At 36.3% G+C, this 19,991-nt stretch overlaps 1 protein-coding gene across 6 annotated transcripts in view; it reads left to right on the top strand.

Annotated features, from left to right (window-relative positions):
• Positions 1-19,991, top strand: part of CDK19 (cyclin dependent kinase 19) — a 162,614-nt gene that overhangs the window by 42,030 nt on the left and 100,593 nt on the right. For 5 of the 6 annotated variants that reach the window (XM_023650922.2, XM_023650926.2, XM_023650921.2 and 2 more), the window contains one exon: positions 10,107-10,182. The exons of the other annotated variant lie outside the window; for it this stretch is intronic. In XM_023650922.2, coding sequence (XP_023506690.1) covers positions 10,107-10,182 — 76 coding nt within the window. The remainder of the gene's footprint in view (positions 1-10,106; positions 10,183-19,991) is intronic. 6 annotated transcript variants of the gene reach the window in all.

Raw genomic sequence — 19,991 nt, 5'->3', positions numbered from 1 at the left:
TTGATTAGTAGTGTGTAGGGTCTGCACCTGTGAACCCTTGGCCACTGAAGTGGAGTGTATGAACTTAACCATTATGCCACTGGGGCTATCCCACTCACCTACCTTTTAATGCCAGTTTTTTGGCTTTTTTTAAAGATTTTATTTTTTCCTTTTTCTCCCCAAAGCCCCTCGGTACATAGTTGTGTATTCTTCGTTGTGGGTTCTTCTAGTTGTGGCATGTGGGACGCTGCCTCAGCGTGGTCTGATGAGCAGTGCCATGTCCGCGCCCAGGATTCGAACTGACGAAACACTGGGCTGCCTGCAGCGGAGCGCGCGAACTTAACCACTCGGCCACGGGGCCAGCCCCTGTTTTTTGGCTTTTGTATACAACTTTCTTATTGTTTTTCTGTTAACTCTCTAACTGATGCTTATTAGTTACTTCTCTCCTCAATTTTTTTTTTTTTTGCTGCAGAGCCCACTTTTTTTGGTAAGGAAGATTGACCCTCAGCTAACATCTGTTGCCAATCTTCCTCTTTTTTTTTCCTCCCCCAAAGCCCCAGTACATAGTTGTCTAGTTTGTAAGTCATTCTACTTCTTCATGTGGGATGCCTCCACAACATGGCCTAATGAGCAGTACTAGGTTGGCACCCAGGATCCGAACTGGTGAACCCTGGTCTCCCAAAGTGGAGTGTGCGACTTAACCACTGGGCCACAGGGCCGGCGTCTCAATTTTTTTTTAAATTAAATTTTGTAAAAGCAGAAAAGTTCAAACTCTAGAACAATGAATGCCCACATGCCCTCCACCTAGATTTAACTATTGTTACCATTTTTCTATATTTGCTTTATCTCTCACTCTGTATATATATAAATGTGTTTTTTGTTGTCATTGAACCATTTGAAATTAAGTTGCCAGTGTCATGACCTGCCACCTCAAAATACATGACCCTATGTCTCCTAAGAATAAGGGTATTCTCCTGCATAGCAACAATACCATTTTCCTATATTGAAGATAATCAATAAAATAAAAGTTAAAAAATTAAATAACCATCATAAAATTATATCATGTAATATCTAGTCTATATTCAAATTTCTGCAGGTGTCCTACACATAAACTTTTATAGCTGTTTTCTATTTGAACCACAATCTAGTCAAGGTTTTCATGCACAGTATTTGGTTGTTTTATTTCTTGAGTAGACTCTCTACGCTCTTTTTTTTTCCTTTTTAGGATCCAGGCCAATTTTCTTGTAGAGTGTCTCACATCTACATTTGCCTATTATCAAGGACTTTTAAAAGTTTCTCCTTCTGCAGCCTATTGAAGGGTGGCATTTACTAGAGAAGGGCTTCCCAACCCCCGTGGCATGGGTGCTGTGAATGGGTTATGGGTCCTATTATCAATCCTCTGAGTTCTTTGGCCAGCAGTGAGGTTTTGGGCAGTGGAAGCCTGTGGGTCCCTCACCACTGCCCGTGAACGCTGTCAGTTTTTTCTTGTATACAGTACAAATATTCACATTAGGTAGATGCCATGATGTGAAAGAGCACTGGCCACCGTCTTCAGCTCTTTTTTTCTTCTGTGGTCTTTCTCTTTGCGATCACATTTACTTCTTTGGTTTTAACAGCTGCCTGTATAGTGATGTTTTCTTTTCTAAATTCTACTTTCTAACTTCCATTTATTTCCTATTGTTCATCTTCTTCTGGCTATCCATTAGCCACTTTAAAATCAACATATTCAAGTGAATTTATTCTGTACCTGCAAACTTGTTCATTGTCAGTATCGTTCTTTTTGGTGGGGGTGGTATGTGGAAAGGGTAATGTAAATGGCCTTAATTTCATGGAGGCCACACGCTGGCCAGAAACCTCAGTCGTCTTCGTTTTCCTCTTTAGCTATCGGCTTAGCTCTCTTTTATATGCATGTACACACATGTACATACACATTTATTCATCAAATATTTTTTTAATGCCTGCAATACATTTGGCCACAATAGCTAAGCCTGTCTCTGGAGTGCCTCTTGAATACATTCCCTCTAGTCTTATTATATTTACTCTAATTTTGGTCCTCATCAACCCTTTTCAGAACTTTTACAATGGTCTCCCTACCTCTGGTTTTAAATCCTCTGATCCATCCTGCGTACTATTTGCTTATTGAGAATACCTGTTTGATCATATGTTTCTCTTGCTTGGAAACCTCTGATGGCTTCCCATTATAAGGAAAAATGCCAGCTTTTTAGCATACCATACAAGATTATGCTAATTCCATCTTCTTTGCTCTTTTCATGTGTTACTTCATCTTGTGTTCTAGCTGTATTTGTCTTCTGCTAATTTTTTGAATATAGCGTGAATATTTTTATTGTTAAGATTCATTTATTTCATTCATTTATTCAATAAATTTATCGAGTGCCTACCAGTTCCTATTTAAAAAAAAGTTCTTTTATTGAGGTTATCTCGGTTTATAACATTGTGTACATTTCTGGTGTATGAATACGGATTTTTTTTTTTGAGGAAGATTAGCCCTGAGCTAACTGCTGCCAATCCTCCTCTTTTTGCTGAGGAAGATTGGCCCTGAGCTAACATCCGTGCCCATCTTCCTCTACTTTCTTTATATGTGGGATGCCTACCGCAGCATGGCATGCCAAGTGGTGCCATGTCCACACCTGGGATCCAAACTGGCAAACCCTGGGCCGCTGAAGCGGAATGTGCGCACTTAACTGCTGCACCACCAGGCTGGCCCATATGGTATGGATTTTAATCTTCAGGCTTTGTCCATATGTTTCTGGTGTCCATAAGGCCCCACCCCCTCTTCTTTGCTTAATGAAATCTTGCTCATCTCTCATCCACTGGGATATTCCCTTTGAAAGTTATTTACCTGATAGCCCTTTCTATCTACTCCGTCCATCAGACCAAACCCTTCTTTCCATTCTTTATCTGATGTACTTTGCGAAGACATCTGTTATAGTGCTTATCAGATTGTGTCCATTGCTTGTGTGTCTCTGTGTAAAGGTTCACAAGGGAAAGGATCATCTTGTTCTTCCTACTCTTCCTAGAGCCCAGCACGATGCCTGGCACACAGCACCTGCTTAGTAAAATATTTCTGAAAGGAATGTCTGGTATTACTTGTTATTTCATCTTCTGTAGCAAGTAAGCCTGACTTGAGATTCATGAATTCTCAAAGGAAGATAATGTTTTATATAAAAAATTGGTTTACACTAAATATTTGCTAATGATTACTTTCTCTGTAATACAGTCCTGAATTGTTTGTTTTAAACAATACTTTTGATGCCTGAAATCTTAAAGCATTACTGCAGATATCTTTCTTTTAGTTAAAATCACTTCTGAGCAATAAGAATTTGCCATAATAAGAGTTTCTGAAATTTTATCATTTTAGAGCCTGTAATATAGTAAATGTTTATCTGAACTGGAATTCTAAATGAAAGAAATAGTGTAAAACGAAGATTGTTTTTTAGAGAAAGAGATATATTAATCAGTTTTTAAGAAAAGTGACTAAATAAAGGCAGTCTTTTTCTTTTTTTTTTAAAGATTTAATTTTTCCTTTTTCTCCCAAAGCCCCCCGGTACATAGTAGTGTATTTTTTTTTTGTTTCGGGTCCTTCTAGTTGTGTCATGTGAGACACCGCCCCAGCATGGCCCAACGAGTGGTGCCATGTCCACGCCTAGGATTCGAACCAGTGAAACCTTGGGCCGCCGAAGCAGAGTGCGCGAACCCAACCACTCGGCCATGGGGCCGGCCCCTAAAGGCAGTCTTTTTCAAGAACGAAGACAGAAAGATAAACTCTTGTCAGATTTCCATGTTGCAAGGGAGACTACTGAGAAAGAGAGACTATTACTGTATTTTAGTGATAGAGAATGAGTAGATGAAATATTTGATAGATGAAAGCATAAAGAAGTTGCTAGTATTTGACGTTGTTTATTAATAAGGAGAATACAAAATAATAACAGTATCTTGTGTTAGAAGATTTTTAATATTTCAGAATTATTTTAAAGGACCATTATCATTTAAGCCAAAAAAATTCCTGATAATTAAAAATGTTATGGAGATGAACTGCTTAACACAAATGAAATGATATGATGTCTGGATTTTGTTCCAAAATAATCAAGAAAAGGGGAGGCAGTGGACATAAGACTGTCCATGTGTTGGTAATTGTTGAAGCTGTGTGATAGACACATAGGTATCACTCTCATTTATTTTATGTTTTTGTTTCATTTTTGGAAAATTTCATGATAAAAAATTTAAAAATATATGGTATTAGATAATAAAGAGTTCCCAAATAAGGAATCATGACTACTAGGCTGGCTGAATATTGAGTTCATGATAGTGAATAATTCAGAATAATACCAATGTAAAACTAAATGACCTTTTTGGGTTTTTGTTTTTCCAAATTTTTATTCCATATTGTTTTTTTCTTATTTTTCTGTGTGACGTGGAAACCTTTTAATCTGCTTAGCCAAATCATCAAATATTAAAGGAAAGGGATGTAACATTGATTTATGCTAGCATTCTTCTTGAAGAAGAAATCATTGGCTAGATTCAGGTGTCATATTGTTTGAAGAATGTCTTATTGGTGACACGTAGTTATAAAAACTGGTAATACTGTAGCATCTTGGATACTATATTTCTGATGATTTCATTATTTCATTCTACTCTTAAGGTTTGGAAAAGAATGCTTAAAGGATGAATTCATAGAATTGTCTGTCTTCTTAAGGGATGTGAGAGAGAAGTGTTCAGAAATTGTTCTGTCTTTCGTCTTTTCCTCTCTCTCTCTTTGTCTCCCTCCCTTCTTTTCTTCTTGCCTTAAATTCTTTCCTGGACACCAAAAAGTCGTTTTGTCTATGTGCTACTTCTTTCAAGCCAATATCACATCTGTAGGCTCAAGTCCTTTCAGTCTGAAACTACTATGGTAGGCCCTCAGGAAACATCTTTCGAACATTTCCTTTTTGAACTTCTCAGATATTTTTAATTTTGGTTGGAGTTTCTTTCAATCTAAAAGAATCATTTATGAGCTAAAGAAACTTTTGAGATCTGACCCAACTCCTGTTCTCAATGGTTTCATCTTTCCCATCAACCAGCTCAGAGCTTCAGACTTGTCTGTCATTCAGCCTTCTTAATCTTCATTATTTATTCATTTGGCCCTACCAATTTCTGTTTTAAAATGACTGTCACAAGTGTTCCTTCTTTTCTTCAGTCCTACTGTTACCACTCTGTTATGGAGAATGTTGAGCTTGAAATTGGCAGATTTCATCTCAGCTCTGCTTCCAGCTGCTGGCCTAGCTTCTTCATCGTTAAAATGAGGAGGTTGTAACAGGGTTATCTTAAGGCCCTTGAGGAGATAACATTCTCTTATACTAATCTAGCTTCTCACCTTCTCACACTTACATTGCAGTGACCTCCTAATTGTTTTTCACATCTCTCATCTCAGTCCTTCCTAAGAAGATTAATCTTCACATGTAACTTTCATTGCCTTTAGAAAAAAGTTTTGTTTCCTGGTCTCCATTTATTCATGTCATCTTTTCTCTGATTAATGGTGTTATCATTCGCACAATTAGACAAAGTGGAAACTTCATCATCTTCAGAGTCTTCCTTTCCTTCGCCTGCAGAGTCAAATTAGTTACTAAATTCTGTCAGTTCTGACTTAGAAATGTCTTTTGAATCCAGATTTGTTCTCCTCTGCCACTAATTCTAGCCCATTCTAATCTGGTCCTTCATCTCCTCTTATTTGGCCGTTTGACGCAACCTGCCCAATGTTTGCTCTGCCACCAGTTTGTCGTTACCACAGTTATCTTTCTGAGCAAAGATCTGTTAATGTACCATCTCAGTTCTAAAAACCTTTCCTTCTACTCTGTTTATATATGAAGCACAAGCTTCTTTGCAGAACTAACATGGTCCCTTCCCTTTGCTTTTCTAACCTCATCTCTTGCCCCTTGTCATCATGCCCCCAGCTTCCAGCCATATCGAATACCAGCAATTTCCTGAATGTGCCTCTGGTATTTTTCTCATGCCATACTTCTGCCTGGAATTCTCTGACCCTCATCACTTCTTTGCCTGAGGAGCCCCTCCTTTAAAGGCAACAACTACTACAAAGTACAAAGTTACTACAAAGTAACTACTCGTGTAGTTACTCTCCTTAAAGCTCTGAAAGAAATACTAGTCTCATGCTCTCTGTACCTATTATGCATGCTACTTGGATACAGAGGGAATCATATCAGAGTTATTTGTTTATATTTGCCTCTTGCCCAGAATCTCTTTCCAGGTGGATTGTGAACTCTGTGCTATCTAGGGTAGCCAGTCTCTAATGTGTTCATCCTCAGAGTTTGGCTCAGTGTTGGGACATAAAATAGTTACTGAGTAGTTTGTTGTTTATGTAAAATAAAATAATAAGCCTCTTCGGTTTTCCTTAGAAACAAAAATGGATTTTAACCCTATTAGTCTGAAGACTAAAATGTTTCCCTCAGCTTGCTTGAGCTTGAATTCCCTCAGCTTTTCTTAAAAGATCCTTCTAAATTTTTTGTCTTTCATAGATCCTTGGGGCCAAAGATGGCCAAGGGCTGATCTGGACACCTATTAATATTATTTATAGGAGCCAAGAAGCCTTGGGCCTGTCTAATTATGATTACAACAAATGGGGTTTGGGCCAGACCTTACCTATACAGGCTCTATGCACCTGTACTTGTGCATGCAGGATGCTGAATGGTGCTTCACCTTGCTAAAAGTGATTTGAAGCTGGGCACAAATTTGAACATTATTGAAAGATGTAAGACTGTTTTTTTCATTAAACCAGTTCCTAATATTTCATTCAAGAGATGTTCCTCCTGAACTTTCTTCTTTAGGCTTGAAAAATTCCTCCTGGAATTACCTTTAAGTTCTACCAGTGAGCCTGGTTTTCTGCCTGGGACAGAGCTTTCATTTTAAGGCAATGATTTCTAGAATTTGCACAAATATATGCTTCTTATTTTTTCTGCTATCTATAGAATTACTTGCGTCAGGAGTTTTCCAGAACATCGTATCTCAGGTGGAAAACATAATAGACTCACAGTCTCTGCCAAGTGTATTTTTCTATTTTGTTGTTATATAATGTTCCTGTTGAACAATTGTTTTTCTTTGTGACTGCTGAGTGAAGCCTGCATGGTTTTGATACACATTATAGACATATAGGAGAAATGTCTTTAAATTGAAAAAAAATTCTATATTAAACATATCCATATTTATACTTCAAATATATGTATTTTTAATTCTCCTGGTTTTATTTAGTAAACTCTTCTGATTGTTCTCAATATGCAATTTTCAATATGCTCTGACCTTAGTAACTAATATGTACTAAAATTTAGAAAGCAGTTTCCCTGAAGCTTTAGAATTGCTTTGTCTGTCTTTATTGTAGTAAATAATAAACTATTTTTATTTAGAAATAAAAGTAATTTAGAAATAAAATAGTTTTAAGGAAGACCTAAACTGCCTCTAAAAGCCAGGCTATCATAGCAGCGTAGGCCAAGTTCACCTGCTTTTCAGCCTTGTCACGTAAAACAAATTAGATCTTTACAATGCTTAATATTATGTGTGCCTGAGACATATACGCTGTGGGGTATGAATTGTCACTACCATTTGGAGGGACTCTGGGAGAGGGACACTCACACGGTTTGAGAGTGATAAAGCTTCCCTGCCCGTGTGCTAGTCATTGAAATATTTGTGGATGTCATGGGAAAGGGCACATCTTTAGTTTTCATAACTAAGGTATTGGCATCTGACCAAAGATTGGCACTGACATAGTACAGTGGTGAAAGTCCCATATGTCCTCTGGGATTCTGCCACTTCTTCATACGGTGAACCTCAGAGGTGCCACATCATCACTTATCATCAGACAGTTAATATACAAGAGAAATAAGAATGATGCTTTGATTCATTTTTAATGTAAAAGCTGCAAATAAATCTTAAGTTTGCAGATCTTTGAGTATTTTATTAATTTAGCAGATGGAAGTTATATTTAAACTTATTAAGTGAAATAACTACTGGGTTTGTTCCTAGATCCTACCCATGGAATCCAGAGTAAGATGCCTATGCTTCAGTCTGTTCTGCTCAAGCTTTCAAATTCCTTTGACAGCCTGGATGTGAAATTCAAAAGTCATTAATGTGATGTGTTAATTTTGCACTTTTTGACTTACTGCAAAAATCTTATAGTTTCCATAGCAACTATAACCTATCCAGATTGTGTAATATTCTTTACAGTATTAAAAATAAAACTATGCAATTACATGAGCTTCTGGAGCACTTCATTTAGGGCAACTGGAGATTGAAATATTTCTGTCAAAAAAATTATTTCATATGAAAATTTTTCCAGAAAGCTTATATAATTTTGTTTTAAGAATTTTTAAAATTCAAATGCTTAGTAATAGATACCTGGTAGTTAATTATTAAATGTGTGAAATTTACATTGTAAGCATGTGTTAATCATCTCAGGCACAAGTGTTTCAGACACATGCTCACATGTACTTTTAAGGTGGGGAGACATTTGGCTTTAATTACGTTCAGTCACCTACTCCTCGTACTTCTTAGTGGCTTCTGGGTGGTCTGAAAAAAGCCTCGTTTTAAGTTTAGAGGAAACAGGATAGAGAAAAAGGAAAAAATGATCATTTAAGCTTTCCCTATTTTTGACTTTGCTCTTTAAAACATGCCTAAGATATTACTTTGAAAATACTAAAGGTTGTTTCAGTAGGTGACTATTTTCAGAAGGTCAAATTGTTTTGGGTATTTCCTTTTTCTCTCTGTTTCTAATTTAAAAGACAATATAATATTAGCACTAAAGTTTGTTAACATAACTACCTACATCTTAACACAACTGTTTTTCATTTTTTATATCATCAACTTATGTCCAGATGTATGTATATTTTTATATGGTATAATCTGTATATTTTCTCACTAGTATATGGTAAACATTTTCCATGTTTCTAATGACCTTCATGATTATCATTTCAATAATTGATATCCTGTTGACATATCTGGTGCATTTTCTGTTTGTCAAAGTGCTGCTTAATTATTTCCTGAATGCCGTGTATTGGAAGAAAAATGGATATAATTTTCAAACTAGTTATGGGAGAAAGTAACCTTAACTCACTTATTTGCCCGTAACATAGATGATTGTGAAGATCTTCAAAAGGCATGGAAAATGACATCCTTAGGTACTATCATTTGACAAAACCATCATGACATGGTGATACCTTGCTGAGGCTCTAATATAATCAAAGACAAAACTCTGAGGGATGGATTATACTCCTCTTATCAGAACAACTCGAAATATGAACCACATTTGTGACACTGAGCTGGCACCTTGGTGTGGCTAGTTCTGGTGTCAGTACCCTGAGGATACTGTGTTGCCCTAGCCACTCATCTGATACATTACTGTTTTTATGGACTGTTTCGCTATTATTGAGCTACTGTCTTCTCTTGGTTAAGCACCCTGATAAGTACTGAGGTTTCCTAGAATTCCTAATCCTGCATCCATTATTTGGGAAATTCAATGTGATGACTGGGTTTTTCCTAGAGTTCTTGAAAATGAGATGTTGGTGTCTTGAAGTCTTTCCAAGACTTTTGTTTGAGGTCTTGGGGCTTTTGAGTGTCCCCTGTCGTAGGTGAGAACTAGGGTGTCCCAGTGGGTTGACATTCTTCTATAGCTCCTGCCTCCTATTAAGTGCTTCTTTTATTATGAAATTACTTTAAATGAATGTAGGAGTTTACATCTGTCATTTATTTTTGTAGTTAATGTTTATAACAGAATGCTTTTGTAGATTCCAGATAATTAAGACAGGAGTAGAGTTATCTTGCAAGATGCTTAAGTTTATATTTATGCTTGTTTTCTTTTTGAAACTAATGCTGTGTTTAGTATCCTGTTCTGTTTTAATTTCAAATTTTGTGTTTTGGCTCTGTCTGATGTTTTCATTGTGACAGGAATTTCTTTTGGGATGTCATATTTCTGTGGTTGAAATATTATTAGAAATAATAAACAGTGCATGCATAGTGAGACTATTTACATATCACTGAGACACTAGTGCATTTTCATTGTTTTTGTAGTTATAATTTTGAATATGAAAGTAATGTGTAGGAAAAAATAATTTTTTTTTGTTCATGTGCAGAAAAGATGAAAAGGAGTATGCATTGAAGCAAATTGAAGGCACAGGAATATCCATGTCGGCTTGTAGAGAGATTGCAGTAAGTGGATATTAATATGTTATTTATTTTGTTGTTGATACTGGATAATGACTGACATTAATATAAAATAGTTTCATTAATGTACATGATGCATGGTTATTTGGAAGATGTTAATTAGTTTAAGGATATTTCATGTAAGACAAGAAAAGTTGCATAAACTTTTTAATTACTTGAAAGTCATCTTTGAACATTCTCTTAATGTTTAGGATTTATAAGCTGAGGAATACTGAACTAAATGATGATTTAATTAATTTAAATTAATGATTTAATTAATGTCTATTTTTCCTATAATTTTAGGACTGATATATGTCTTTATAGAGAAAGGAGTGATACTGTTAGATATTATGCATATTAAATATTTTTTCTGAAATACATGTTTCAGTGTTAGATTTTACTAGTTGTTAGAAAAATAAGACCATAATAATACTACCTTAAAAATAGATCATTCCCTTTTTTTGTCTTTATATGACACACTTGTGGATTTAAGAGAAGATTGTCCTGGGCTGACCCTGCAGCGTAGTGGTTAAGTTCAGTGCACTCCACTTCACTGGCCAGGGTTTTTAGGTTTGAATCCTGGGTGTGCACCTACACCACTTGTCAGCCATGCTGTGGTGGCGACCCACATATAAAGTGGAGGAAGATTAGCACAGACGTTAGCTTGGGGCTAATCTTCCTCATGCAAAAAAAGAGGAAGATTGGCAACAGATGTTAATTCAGGGCTGAACGTCCTTAGCCAAAAAAAAAAAAAAGGAAAGAAAGGATTGTCCATAAGAATACCTAACATTTACTGAGTATATGCTAGGTACAAGGCTTACTAAATGCTTTCAAGTATTAATTAATTTAATTTTCACAACAATCATATGAAATAAGTGCTTTTAATATCCCCATTTTACAGATCAGTAAACAGGCAAAACCATAATTATGTCTTAGAAGGCTTACTGTTATATTACCTTATTTTAGTTCTTCAGTTTCTTACTTTAGTTCTTTAGTTTCTAATTGGGACTTTATTATGAAATCACCTCTCATAGGGATTTCTGTCTTTAAATTGTTAAATATTTATATCATCCATTTCCTTTACATATTTCTAATTTGGTAACCATTATATGTATTGTCTACAGTTCCGTGTTTCTGCTTCACTCATGTGGAAGCACTCCATCATCACTCTTTAGTCGGAAAAAGGGTGGTGCAAAGAACACGAGGCAGGAAATCTGCAGACCTGAGTGTTTGAGTGCTAAATTAGCTATGAGTCCCAGTTTGCTTATTTGTGAAATAAGGGAACTATAAGATCCCTTCTAGTCATAAATTCTTTTATTTCAGAATGAGAGCTTCTCACTAGAGTGTGCACACTTTGAGGGGTGGAGACCTTGTCTTTTTATCCCCTGTTCCTAGCATAGTACTTGGCATATAGCAGGTGCCCCATAAATGTTTGTTGAGTAAATAAGTGAATAAACGGACAAAAAAAAATTCTACTAGCAGTAGCATGATCCTAAGTTTGCTTTAGAATATAAATTTATCTAAGAAATTTCAATTTGGCAGTTTTCCATTAATTATAAAGCAGTATTTGTAGCACCCTACCAGAATAAACATTTGATAAGTCATTTTTAACTCCCTAAATTCTTAAATGTTATCTCAACCAGTATGAGTATCATTGTTGTGCAATATTTTAGAGTACCATAATTTAGTATAACATTAGTTCACCTTCCATGAGTTAATTGGGTAAATAGCTGAAATTTAAGGTGTTGATTATTAGGAAGTGAAAACCCTGTTGGAGGTGTCCTTTCAGAAACAGAGACTTCTATCTGCTGAGGAATCCATGGATTCTAATTTCTCCACATCCTTGTCAGCACTTGGTTATCTCTTGTCTTTTGATAAAAGCCATTCTAACAGTTATGAGGTGATATTTCATTGTGGTTTTGATTTGCTTTCCTTGATGATTAGTGATGTTGAGCAACTTTTCATGTAACTGTTGCCCATTTCTATGTCTTCTTTGGAAAAATGTCTATTCAGTTCCTCTGCCCATTTTTTAATTGGATTATTATTATTTTTTGCTATTGAGTTGTATGAATTCTTGATGTATTTTAGATATTTACTCTTTATCAGATATATGGCTTGCGAATATTTTCTCTCAGTAGGTTGCCTTTTCATTTTGTTGATTGTCTCTTTTGCTGTGCAGAAGCTGGAAAAGCTTAACTCTTAAAGTCATTCACAGTTTTCATAGTTTTATTGAGAGTTTACTTAATAGAACTTTAGAAAGCATGCAGAGTTTGTAGATTGAATAGTATTTTATCGCTACCCAAGCAATTTAGCCTCCAACATGGTAGGGATTTTGACACAAGTTCAGCATGGATGTTATTGCATAGTGGCTAAGCATCTTTGTCATAAGCACTCTAACACAGTTTTATAATTATTGCTTTATGCAGTTGTCTTTTAAATCATACAGAAGAAAAAAAGAGTCATGATAAAAATATGTTTATGCTGTCTTTACTCTTTCACTGTGTTGTTACCTTTCCCAGTGCTCTTTACTTTTTGTGTGGATTTGAGTTACTCTCTATAGTTCTTTCATTTTAACTGAAGGTCTACCCTTAGTATTTTTTTGTAGAGAAGATCTGCTATTGATGAATTCTCTCAGTTTTTGTATTTGGGAATATCTTGATTTCTTCGATTTTCCTTCCTCACTTGATTCTCCTTTGTTTTTTGCAGGAGAGTTTTGCTGGATATGGTATTCTTGATTGACAGTCTTTTTCTTTCAGCACTTTGATTCTGTTATCCCACTGTCTTTTGGCGTCCATGGTTTCTGATGAGAAGTCAGCTATTAATCTTATGGGAATCTCTTGTACATGAGAAGTTATTTTTCTTATTAATTTCAAGATTCTCTTTTTGTCCTTGTGTTTTGACAGTTTGACTATGGTATGTGTAGGTATGGATTCTACTTGGAGTTTGTTGAGCTTCTTGGATGTGTGGATTAATATTTTTCATCAAATTGGAAAAATTTTCAGCCATCACTTTTTCAGATATTCTTTCTGCCTCTTTCTCTCTCCTCCTGAGACTCCCTTTCTGTATACGTTTATAGGCTTGATGGTGTCTCACAGGTCTCTGAGGCTCTGTTCATTTTTCCGAATTCTTTTTTTCTATTTGTTACTCAGACAGGATACTCTCAATTGCCTGTCTTCAAGTTTGCTGATTCTTTCTTCTGCCAGCTCAAATATGCTGCTGAGCCCCCTTCTAGTGAAATTTCCATTTTAGTTATTGTACTTTTCAACTCCAAAATTGTTATATGATTTTTTAAAATAGACTTTATCTTTTTAGAGCAGTTTTAAGTTTATAGCAAATTGAATGGAAGGTCTAGAGATTTCCCATATACTTCCTACCCCTACAAATGCATAGCCTACCCTATTATCAATGTCCCCCACCAGAGTGGTACATTTGTCAACTGATGAACGTACATTGACACCCACAGTCTACAGTTTACATTAGAGTTCACTCTTGGTGTTGTATATTCTGTGGGTTTGGACAGATATGTATGTATCTGCATAATGTATAATGAATATGTATAAAGACATGTACCCACCATTATGGATTGTTATCACACAGAATAGTTCCACTGCCCTAAAAATCCTCTGTGCTTCACCTATTCATCTTATACTCCCTCCCCTACCAATCTTTGGCAGCCACTGATCTTTTTACTGCTTCCGTAGTTTTGCCTTTTCTGGAATGCCATATACTTGGAATCATACAGTATGTAGCCTTTTCAGATTGGCTTCTTTCACTTGGTAATATGCATTTAAGGTTCTTCCATGTCTTTCATGGCTTGATAGCTCAATTCTTTTTAGCTTTCAATAATATTCCATTGTCTGGATGTACTACAGTTTGTTTATGTATATCATCTACTGATGGTCATTTACTGATATAGATATAGATCATCTACTGATGTGCATCTTGTCTTCATCATGATTGTCATGATGGTTTCATGGATGTGTGCCTATATCAAAACTTAGTAATAGTATGCTTTAAATTTGTTTATTGCACATCAGTTATACCTCAATAATTTTAGGGGCAAAAATCATAATGGTATGTGGAATTATTAGTGGATCAAGGGTCTGTAAAAGAGGAATTTGTAAGAATCAGTGGATCACAAGCACAGCTGGAGGGATTGGCCTTGGGTAGGAAATGGAATATATAGTTTGTTCTGTGAAACTGCAGTGAAAGAAGAAAGGATGGTGTCAACAAATAGCCGTTTGCTAGGGAGATGAGGAGGTAGTTACATGGTTGTGTGTCTCTTTTGTGTGCGTGTGAATGTCTAGTAGGAGAGTTTGAAATAATTAATGAAGGATATGTGAAAATTTGCTGACCAAAAATAAGATTATAGAAGTACTGCAGTCCACCTAAAGTAGAACAGTCGTGGCAGCAGTCTGCATGATTGCATGGTTTTCTTCATTAGCAGCCCAGGGTAGGGAGAATTGGAGTTTGCCTGGTTGATGTGGTAGAAGGACAGAGAGTGTGAGGTGGCTGAGAGTCAGACAAGTTAAGAGGGACTGATAGATTAGGGAGAATGTTGGCAACACCATACCTTAGAGCAGATAGAGCTTGTCCTTTGCCTTTTTCCTTCTCTATGCTTTGATATTATCTAACTCCTAGTATTTTCTAGTTCATGTATGTGCTCACAGGTAAGAGGCTTTTGATGTGGAGAAAATTAGGAACATTTCACTCATGATTCCAAAATGGTGGGACTGTGACTTCAGAAGAACTTCTGAGAGCAGGGTTGGATCATGAGAAAAGACGTCAAAGAACTTGCAGCTGTGGAATGAACTTGCAGGAATGTGTGCAGAACAGGAAGAAGTTTAAGAACCAAAATGTGTTATTACCTCATCTCATTAACAAAGAATGTCATGTCACATTTTAATTTCATTCGAATCTTATTGATCAAAGGTGAACTATAACCCCATACCTTTGTACAGTGCTTTATGGTTTACATTATGCCATAAAGGAGTAATTCTGGGTGGTGAACATACCAGGAGCATGTGAATATTAGCACTTTCAGCCTGAGATTACAGGAAAGTTCTAATATAAAGTTCATTACCTTTATGGCCTGTGTAATCATAAGGTTACTAGGTTGAAAATGTGCTAAACACCATGAATTTGATCCCATTAATTTGTTGCCTGATTAGGAAATTGGAATATGTTCATTATAAAATTCTTAGAGTGGGAAAAGGATGTTAAAAGTATCTGTTATGTTAATGCTTAGAAATAATCATTATTTACATTTTGTATATAGTCTTCTAGACTTTTTCTTTACAAAAATACAGAGGATTTTCCCCCACAAGAGTGGAGGTTCTGTTAATTTTTTATGAAGTATAATTTGATCTGCAGTAATACAAAGGTAAGTTTCAACTACCAAAATAAGTTGGTGGAACATTTATTAATCATGCTAGGTTTTGTGGAATATAAGAAAGATTATAAGATATAACTTATATATAAGATATAACTCTTCAAAAACTTGAGATATTCCCAAAGAAAGTGAAGACAGATTGAAAGGAAAATTAGTCAAGGGAAGTAGGGTGGAGGGCATAGGTTGAGGAGGGAAGAAAATAGAGAAAACCTGACTTCTTGTCAGACTGCTGTCTTCCTCAGTTCTGGCTAGCGTTGCTGAGAAGCCGCTCTCATTCACCTGTGCTCAGTATTGTCCAGAGTGTAATGTAGCCGCCAGCATCCCGGCATTGATGCTCCCATGGTGACAGGTAGGATCAGCTGTAATGGACTCTCACTCGCAGTTTTTCTGCTTAGCCCAGAGCAGGCATGGGGGAGTGGCAGTTAAGAGACTTGCCACTGTTTCCTTCCCTTTCTTGCCACCATGGTGGTGTCGCAGGCCGCTATGTAAACTTCATTCCGCTATGGAATGCTTGGAACTTTCCCCTGTCATCAAGGAATAAGCTTTTGCTTTTTTAAATTTATGAAATGGAATTGATAGAATGTGTGTTTGGTATGGATTCCTTGAGAAGAACTTTAAAATGTTTATGGGGAAGGCTCTAATTCTTACGACTGGTTTTTATCAGTCTTAAAACGATTTTGTTAAATTTCACTTATTGTAGGTTGAGAAATATCTGTTTGTTCTAAGATTATTTAATTATATCATCTCAATTGCTTTTATGTTGGTGCAAAGTTTTCCTTAAATTTGTGTCCAACTTTGTCCAAGTATAGATTTGTGGAAATAGTTGTGAAATTCAGTTATTTTCCCTTGCTGTGAAAGGGACAAAACCTAAGTATAAAGGTTTTTGTGAAAGCCACTAAAGGTAGCAAAGTTTTCTAAAAAGAAAGAAGTTTCTAAAAGTGGAAAAAGTTTTCTTTTTTCAGTAGACTTTTAACATGATCTTCTGTAATAATTATTTTCATAAAAAGTTTGGCATGATTTTAGGAGATTAGAACTAAGTAAATAATGTATGAAACTGCATTTGAGCAAAGTCTGTTCTTTGCTGTGATCCTTGTGTTCTCCTTAGAAACAAACAAAAGTTTACTTTGGGGATTGAAGACGGCATAGATTTTTTCCTCTTTAAAATGTGTGTTTGTAGTTTTTTTTTGCATTGGCTAGTGATGGTTAATACTTTTCTCAGGTTATAATATATTTAACTTCCTTGGCAAAATAAATATATTCTTGCTGACTTTTATAATGAAAAATGAAATCTTGTATGAGTTGGGGATGCTGTTTGGGATTATTTTAGGATGAATCTGGGTGATGGATACAGGATCAATGCATAGGGAGGAACCATACTATAGTGCCTTTCATCTCTGTTTAAGAGCTGAAAAGGTACAAGGGGGCAGGTAAAAGGAGTCAGCCAGCAGACAGATTCTCCAGTCCTGTGGTGTATCTCTCTGCCTTACTGTTTATGTTAGGTCATGACTCTCCTAAAAGTTAGTATTATTATTTGTGTGTATGCATGGGTCTTTTGGGGTATATTTCAAGCTACTTTACGTTTCCTCTGAGAAGACTAAGTGATAAATCTTTGTATTCTCAGAAGCTGATTTAAATACCTATTGTTGCCAGTGGTAGAAAAGAGATGGGCCCTATAGGTTTCTGGAGTTTTGTATAAAGGTGACAAAGTGAGAAGGAACAGATGGGAAGAGGTAATATTGGTTTCGCTCACCAGTTTCTTACGTGTGTGTGTTATGGAGAGGGAAGATGGGTTGGTGTGGTAACGGAAGTCATAGATATAACTGAAAACTCCCCACTTCTCCCTCTTGCCCTACTCTAGGGGCATAGACTAGCTGGTTGGAAGTAGTGCCTTTAGGCATCTGTGGTTGCTGCAACTCCTTTCTCTCTGAAGAATTGGTGGGTTATGAGTAAAGAGTGGGCTTCCTGCTATGTCAGTATCCCTCCCTACTAAGTAAATCAGTGCAATTATTTCAGTTCTCCTAAAAATATAAAAACAATCAATTTTGGTTTCAGATTTTAAAGTGAGAGAAAACTATGGACTTTGGATTCAGATAGACTTGGGGTTGTATCTGGGCTTCACCATTACTCCTGTCTATCCTAGACATGTTGCTAGTAGTACCAGGACCTATTTTCTAGGTAGCTGTAGGAGTGAAGCTATTTTAAAGAGGAATCAGGTTATCTCTTGAATTGCTTCGAGGGCTGGCATTGCCGAGGAAGCAGCTGTGCAGCAGTCCACAGGTTCCCTGGATTCTCAGAAGCCCTGAGCCTCTTCACTGGCTAGTTTCCCAGGTCATTTTCTGCTCCACCCTCTAACGACCCTTACATATATTTTAGTGGTACATACTGCATGTAAGCTCCTGGGTTAAAATATGGCTAATTTCCACTTTTATTTCTAGTTCATCCTTCAGACTACTTATTCTGATTTATTTGGATTTGGAATTAAATATCTTTCTCAGTTTGTACAATCTCTTTTTTCTTTTTTCGCCTAATAAAAATTATTCATCCTATAAACCAACTGTCAATATACCTGATTTCTGTGAACCTTACTTTCTTCATGTATAAAATGGGATTAGTAGTACCTAATCTCATAGAATTGTAGTAAGGCTAAATTAAAATATGTCAGCCTTTTGGCTCATAATCAGTTCTCACTGAGGGTTATCTTTCCTCCTTTCTTTCTCTCTTTTTTTTTTTTTCCAAGAACACAAATGGATTATTTGGCTACCTTTTCCACATTGTTTTTTTTCTTTATTATTGTGGTAAAATTGGTATACATTATATATATTTCAGGTATACAACATTATAATTTGATATTTGTATACATTACATGGTGATCACCACTGTAAGTCTAGATACTGTCCATCACCATATAAGTGATCCCCTTCACTCATTTTGCCCTCCCTGCAACCCTCTTTCCCTCTGGTAACCACCAGTCTATTCTCTGTGTCTATGAGTTTTTGTTTTTTTTTTTTAGATTTCACATATAAGAGCAATCTTTGAGTATTTGTCTTTCTCTATCTGACTTATTTCACTTAGCATAATACCCTCAAAGTCCATCCATGTTGTTGAAAATGGCAAGATTTCCTTCTTTTTTATGGCTGTGTAGTATTCCGTGTGTGTATATGTGTGTGTGTGTGTGTGTGTGTGTGTGTGTGTGTGTGTGTGTATCTCACATCTTCTTTATCCATTCATCCATTGGTGGACACTTAGCTTATTTCCATATCTTGGCTATTGTAAATAATGCTGCAATGAACATAGGGGTGCATATGTTTTTTCAAATTAGTGTTTTCATGTACTTCAGATAAATACCCAGAAGTGGAATAGCTGGAACATATGGTAGTTCTATTCTTAATTTTCTGAGGAATCTCCATACTGTTTTCCATGGTGGGTGCACCAGTTTACACTCCCACTAACAGTGTGAGTTCCCGCTTCTCTGCATCCTCTCCTCCTTGCTCTTAAATTGAATTTGTTAGTATGATGGAAAGATAAGTTGTGGGTGGCCTTAGTTTAGATCAGTAATAATAAATAGGGGGCCAGTAAATACTCTTTTAAAAATTCAATTACTTTGGGGCCAGCCTGGTGGTGTAGTGGTTAAGTTCTCATGCTCCACTTTGGTGGCCCAGGGTTCACAGGTTCGGATCCCAGGTATGGACCTACACACTGCTCATCAAGCCATGCTGTGGTGGTGTCCCACATACAAAATAGAGGAAGATCGGCACAGATGTTAGCTCAGGGACAATCTTCCTCACTTAAAAAAAAAAAATTCAATTACTTTGTTATGGTCTTTGCTAAATTATATTTTAAAAAATACTATAGTGGCAGATACATTTGTGCCCCCCCTCAAATATCAGTCAATTAACAGATACTGATCACTACTTTTTGTAACACATAGTGTTGCTTGCTGAGACAATACAGAGCAGTATTTTCAGGAAAGTGGAAGTCTTTTTAAGTTAGTTGTTTGAAATGTGAAATGCCTTTTCCCTCAGGAAATATTGATATAAATGATGCCCAGGTTACCCATCTACCCCATCAGAACCTATTTTACTTGTAGGTAATTGAGTTACGGTACTCTAGTACTATAGTACCTGAGAACTATTTATAACATTGTTTCTATGGAGAAACACATTCAGAATTAAAATCTTATACACCAGAATATATCTTGCCTTGTCATAGTTTTCTAAAGGGGAACAGGCTCCTCAGGTCCAGGGCACTGGCCAGGGGTCTGAGGCATTAGAAACTAGAGTAGAGATTGGGGGAGATTAGCCATAGTGTCAGAGGTTAGGGGATTTTATGGCAGCCAGAGGCAGGAATAGAAGTTGTATTATGCGAGCAATGAGGATTGGGAGCAAGCTCTTTTCCTGGGAGGAAAAAAGGAGGGAGGGTGACA

Source organism: Equus caballus, chromosome 10, assembly GCF_041296265.1.
Source record: "Equus caballus isolate H_3958 breed thoroughbred chromosome 10, TB-T2T, whole genome shotgun sequence".
Classification (NCBI taxonomy): domain Eukaryota; kingdom Metazoa; phylum Chordata; class Mammalia; order Perissodactyla; family Equidae; genus Equus; species Equus caballus.
This window is presented reverse-complemented; position numbering and strand designations above follow the sequence as displayed.